The sequence below is a fragment of the Octopus bimaculoides genome, chromosome 7, assembly GCF_001194135.2.
Source record: "Octopus bimaculoides isolate UCB-OBI-ISO-001 chromosome 7, ASM119413v2, whole genome shotgun sequence".
NCBI lineage: Eukaryota > Metazoa > Mollusca > Cephalopoda > Octopoda > Octopodidae > Octopus > Octopus bimaculoides.
Genome location: NC_068987.1, coordinates 59,522,559 through 59,529,128, shown reverse-complemented (window position 1 = coordinate 59,529,128; position 6,570 = coordinate 59,522,559). Strand labels below are relative to the sequence as shown.

Genomic DNA, 6,570 nt, shown 5'->3' with positions numbered 1-6,570 from the left:
TTAAACTTCTCCTCTAGTTCTGATAGTGACTGCGCAATTAGTGCAAGGTCATCAGCATAGAGGAGCTCCCAGGGGCAACCTGTCTTGAATTCCTCTGTGATCGCCTGGAGGACTATGATAAATAGGAGGGGGCTGAGGACGGAACCTTGGTGGACCCCTACCTCTACCCGGAATTCATTACTGTACTCATTTCCAACCTTCATCTTACTGACAGCATCTCTGTACATGGCTCGCACAGCTCTCACTAACCATTCTTCTATCCCAAGTTTCCTCATTGACCACCAGATAAGGGATCGGGGGACCCTGTCAAAGGCTTTCTCCATGTCAACGAAGGCCAGGTACAGAGGTTTATCCTTGGCTATATATATATATGTACCAGTGATTGTATGTTTGTGTGTGTATTGTATGCATGCGTGTGTGTGAGTAATTGTATCTCCTTGTCTTTTTTATAAAAAACCTGAAGTACAATAACCTTTGTTTTGCATCTAGAATTATAGCTGACTGCACTGAAAAGTGAGTTCAGTACTGTGCAACACTTTATCCACTCAAAACAAATTCTCAAAACATTTGCATGGACTCACTCCTGAGTTGTCTTCCAGCACGTTTTTCTAGTAGTGGGACCATTATGGTATCAAAGTATGACTATGAATATTGCCTTCTCATTCATAACTACAAATAAGCCTAGTGGTAGTCATTGATTTACTTGCTATAAAACTTGATTCAGCAATTTAACAAGTCACCCACTACATTCAGCAATGAGTTTTATAGCTTTGGCTCCTCATAGTTGTATCATTTTACAGCAAGGTAGACATTTGATAGTTGAGTGGTGTCCTATAAACCTTCTTATCAGTTCATTATCCTCTCAGATATGAGGGTATATCTACGCAGTGGCTCAATCTGCTAGAAATAGCAGTCAAATTATCTACCTCAAATCATATCTTACTGTCTAATATAAAGCATATTGAATAATGTAGTTCTTGATAATGTGAAGAGAAATGATTGTCATAGATGTAACATGAAATTCAATTAGCCAGAGCTGTTCCGTGGGTAAACAACAACATACCTGATAAAACATCTGGTAGATTTGGTAAAAGAATATTTAGTATTAAAGTTAGCAATATAATTTTCAAGTAAAGTATAAACTAAAAATGTGTCCGAAAATATTTCCAGGTCAGGCATAGCTGTGTGGTACAAAATTTCCTTCCCTACCACATGATTCTGGGTCCAGTCCCACTGTGTGGCACCTTAAGCCTGTGTCTTCTGCTATATCCCCAGGCTGACCAAAGCCTTGTGAGTAGATTTGGTAGTTGGTAACTGAAAGAAGCCCATCATATATATAAATGTGTATATATATATATATATATATATATATATATATATATATAGGTGCAGGAGTGGCTGTGTGGTAAGCAGCTTGCTTACCAACCACATGGTCCCGGGTTCAGTCCCACTGCGTGACACCTTGGGCAAGTGTCTTCTACTATAGCCTCGGGCCGACCAAAGCCTTGTGAGTGGATTTGGTAAGACGGAAACTGAAAGAAGCCCGTCGTATATATGTATATGTATATATATATGTGTGTGTTTGTCCCCCCAACATCGCTTGACAACCGATGCTGGTGTGTTTACATCCCCGTAACTTAGCGGTTCGGCAAAAGAGACCGATAGAATAAGTACTAGGCTTCCAAAGAATAAGTCCTGGGGTCGATTTGCTCGACTAAAGGCGGTGCTCCAGCATGGCCGCAGTCAAATGACTGAAACGAGTAAAAGAGTAAAGAGAGTCTATATATATATATATTTATTTATTTATTTATCTGATATTTAGCAGAAGCAACAGAGTGACTCAAGGGCTGGGTGTTTCATGTGGTGGCACCTATCAAAACATATACACATATATTGTGTTCTATTTTTCCTGTTTGCATCATCTCTTGCTGTCTCTGCTTTGACATTGCATAGTAGTTGCAAATGAGTGTTACCGTCAAACAAGTAGTGTTTTTTTCATTTCCAATCTTTGGTGAAAACATGTCTGGTCGTGGGGACTATTACTTTACTTGGAAACAGGTGAGAGTTGGTGACAGGAAGGGCATCAAGCTGTAGAAAATCTGGTTCAACAAATTCCATCCAACCCATGCAAGCTTGGGAAAGTGGATGTTAAAACAATGATAATGTTGATGTCACTACTCTTTTTGTTGTAGTTAATGCCATTACTTTTTCTCCAATACTTCTTATTCTTCACTATTTGAAAAAAATAAAAAATAAACAAACATTATAACAGACACAGGTGTGGTTGTGTGGTATGAAGCTTTCTTGCCAACCATATGGTTCCGAGTTCAGTCCCATTGCATGGCATCTTGAGTAAGTATCTTCTCCTATAACCTTGGGTTAACCAAAGCCATGTGAGTGGATTTGGTAGATGGAAACTGAAAGAAGTCCATCATATATATATATGTGTGTGTGTCTTTGTGTCTGTGTTTGTCCCCCCACCACCACTTGACGACTGGTGTTGGTTTGTTTGCATCCCCATAACTTAGTAATTCAGCAAAGAGACCAATCAAACAAGTAACAGGTTTAAAAAAAAAAAATAAGTACTGGGGTTGATTCATTCAACTAAAAAAAGTTCTTCAAGGTACTGCCCCAGCATGGCCACAGTTCAAAGACTGAAGCAGATAAAAGATACAAGGTTATTCACAACAGAATATTGTATAACATGTACAACAAAACTCAAAGCTGTAGCAAATTTTTTTACTGTTTTATGAAACAACTATCATTGATTTGTTGGTTAGATGTTTGTATGCAAAAATATTGATAGAATTTTTTGCTTTTTACCAATTATACAGTGGGAAGTTGATAGTGCAGCCATTGGAGATTGGCACATTGGAAAACAGCCCGATGAAAGAGCCTTGAAAGTTTTGAAAGAAAACGGCATAAATTTTAGACATACTGTAAGACAAGTGAGTATATTGTATATATATTATTTTGTGTTGTTGCATCTAATCTTTCAATTAATTCTGCTTTCGAATATTTTTATTTTATTCATCTTCATAGTCATTGTTATGGCTGTGTAGTTCAGAAGTTTGCTTTGTAACCACATGGTTTCAGGTTCAATCTTATCAAAAAGTTTAATAACATACTACAATTGATGCTGCTTATAGTGGACTCTGAGATTCCCATCACTCAGTAACTGATAATTTTTGTTGTTTTATTTTGGCAGTGTTATCATGCTTTGTGATGTTTCTGATTATTGTCATAAAATACACTTAATAGTAATTTGTATACCCATTTCTTTCATCAAATGCTACAGTAAACTGGCATTAAAGTATATATTGATATTTTTATATGCTTCGACAAAAATGAAATTAATGATCATTGTTGTAATTTTTGCTTTTAATCTTTAAAATCCAGATTACTAAAAGTGATTTCAAAACATATGACCATATTTTTGGAATGGATGAACAAAATATGCAGTATGTATTTTTACAGTTATAAATTCTTGAAACAAAATAAATGTATATGTATATATGTCAGTAGGTATATCTGTTTATCTATGCATATCTCTCACTCTCTTTCTTTCTCTCTCTCTCCCTCTCTCATCCCCCTCACTCTGTCTCACACACTCTTAAACACACACACACACACAAATGCATACATACACACAGGGTGTTCATAAATTATCTTTACAATAGAAATTGAGCATCATCTAGATGTGTTGTATGCAACCATTGGACCCACATGGAAGTGTTCTGATGTTTCTGATTAAAATTTGTTTGCTTGTTTTCCAATAAACTCTAAGTTATTGTTATTTTTCATTTTTTGGTAATTTATGGACCCCTTTACAACCAACAAAATTGGTTCCTTTGCTGTCAATTGAAAAATGTCTCCCATTAAGCAAACAACAGTAATGTGATTCTGTTAGTATCAACAATGAAAAATCTCTTGATAACATATATATATATATATTGTTGTTGTTATTCCTTTTAGCCCCTTGTGGAGCATAGGGCTGGTTTCCCGGTTTCCATGGCATATGTGTTCCCCCCTTAGCTGGACGGGACGCCAGTCCATCGCAGCATTACTCATTTTTGCCAGCTGAGTGGATTGGAGCAACATGAAATGAAGTGTTTTGCTCAAGAACACAACGTGTCACCTGGTCCAGGAATTGAAACCACAATCTTATGATCGTGATGCTGACACCCCAACCACTAAGCCACTTGCCTCCATACACACACACACATATATATATATATATATATATATATATATATATATATATATATATATTTATATATACACACACATACATACACAGACAGGTACAGGCATGGTTGTGTGGTAAGAAGCTTGCTGGCAGAAACGTTAGCATGCCAGGCGAAATACTTAGTGTTCTGAGTTCAAATTCTGCCAAGGTCGACTTTGCCTTTTGGGGTTGATAAATTAAGTACCTGTTATACACTGGGGTCAATGTAATCAACTTAACCCATTTGTCTGTCCTTGTTTAGTCCCTTGTGGGCAATAAAGAAATAAGAAGCTTACTTCCCAATCACATGGTTTCAGGTTCAGTCCCACTACACAGCACCTTGGGCAAGTGTCTTGTGCTGATCAAATGCTTGTGAATGGATTTAGTAGCCGGAAACTGAAAGAAGCCCTTTGTATATGTGTGTGTGTGTGTTTGTCCCTCCCCTTGCAACTGGTGTTGGCATGTTTACTTCCTCGTAACTTAATAATTTGACATAAAGAATGATAGAATAAGAAAAATAAATCCTAGGGTCAACTTGTTCAAAGAAGTGCCCCAGGTCAACCTTTCAAAGTAGTGCTCCAGCATAGCCACAGTCAAATGACTGAAACAACTAAAAGGTAAAAGATAAAGGTATATACATACATGCATGTGCCAAATATCTGAATTGACCAAATGATAGCAGGCTGTATGTTTGCTGGTATGTTTGTATTTTATTATCTATCCATCCAAATTTCATACTCCAAATTTTCACGTTAATTTATGTTCCAAACACCAACTTAATGATAAAGTTATTTTACTAAATTCTTCATTAAAGTTTATTAAAACAATGTCTGAGTGTTTCAACAGAAATATGGTAATTTAAGGATTAAGTTATTGGAATAGATACTACCAGTTTGTCTGCATTAAAATCACTTCGTATTCAAGTGAAAGATTTACTCTATGACTTAGTACTACATAACACTGTAACCAGATTTTTGTCCTTTGATAGCAACTGTTATTTCTTATTTGCTTACCCCTAGAAAATATGAAAAATGGCTAATATTTCCTTAAAACTTTGCTTTTGTTACATTTACTCAAACCCTAAAGAATTCCTCTCAACACATGGCTGTGATTCTCCTTCACTACTGCTGCTCATCATCAGAGATGCACATATTGTCAGCCACTAAGGGACATGCTCAAGTGGATAAGGTCAAGCAACTGACAAGCAAATCTGTGCCATTGAGCAGAATATTTGCTATAGTGATATTTCTGCTTCAGTAATTCATCACTGAATCTGTCTGAAGTGTAATGGAAAATAGGTCAGTTTCAAAACATTGATGTCCAGATCACAAAAGCAAAGTTTGAAGGAAATAGTAGCCATTTCCTTTGATTTCTTAATAGAAACTGTAGTGGCGCAAAAATTATAGCCGCCATTGAAGAAATACTATTCTGCGCATGCACAGGGGACTTCACCACCAGAAGCCCCTCGAGTTGCGCATGCATAGTAAAACTCGTACTTAAGCAGTTACTTTCATTTTCTCGGTGAGTTGAGCTCAGACCTTCTACATGACAACACCTCGCTCCTCCACGAAGCACTTTTCACCATGATACTATCGATGTGATAGCTACTTGCTTCTCTGGCAAGCATCAAGGAAGACCTTAACCTTCTTTTACCAAACTACAATTTAATCAGCGGCTGCTAATCTGAATGACAGGAATTTATATAACCAAGTATCATCATAAATAAAACCTTTTTATTATATTGTAAATTGTTCTGATGTCTCTTCATTTATAATGCTGTTGAAAGGTGATAGAGAGAGACTAAAGTCTCTATGACAACTATCCAAACTTTTACAAAACAAATAGGAAATAACCCTTATTGATCAAAGACAAAAAAAATTCAATTCTGTATAAACTTATACACATTCACATGGTCACAACAGAAATACATAAACACACACACATAATGGATACACACATACGAATGCGTATATACATAGATACTTTTTCAACTGAACATAATACTGCTCTTGTTCATCATCATCATCATCATCATCATCGTTTAACGTCCGCTTTCCATGCTAGCATGGGTTGGACGATTTGACTGAGGACTGGTGAAACCGGATGGCAACACCAGGCTCCAGTCTGATTTGGCAGAGTTTCTACAGCTGGATGCCCTTCCTAACGCCAACCACTCAGAGAGTGTAGTGGGTGCTTTTACGTGTCACCCGCACGAAAACGGCCACGCTCGAAATGGTGTCTTTTATGTGCCACCCGCACAAGCCAGTCCAGGGGCACTGGCAACGATCTCGCTCGAAAATCCTACAGGAGCCAGTCAGGCGGTACTGGCAACGGCCACGCTC

General features: G+C 37.3%; 1 protein-coding gene across 1 annotated transcript in view; it reads left to right on the top strand.

Moving 5' to 3' along the window:
• LOC106867690 (low molecular weight phosphotyrosine protein phosphatase) overlaps positions 1-6,570 on the top strand; it is a 22,128-nt gene that overhangs the window by 10,878 nt on the left and 4,680 nt on the right. The window contains exons 3-4 of the mRNA XM_014912635.2: positions 2,835-2,948; positions 3,400-3,461. Coding sequence (XP_014768121.1) covers positions 2,835-2,948; positions 3,400-3,461 — 176 coding nt within the window. The remainder of the gene's footprint in view (positions 1-2,834; positions 2,949-3,399; positions 3,462-6,570) is intronic.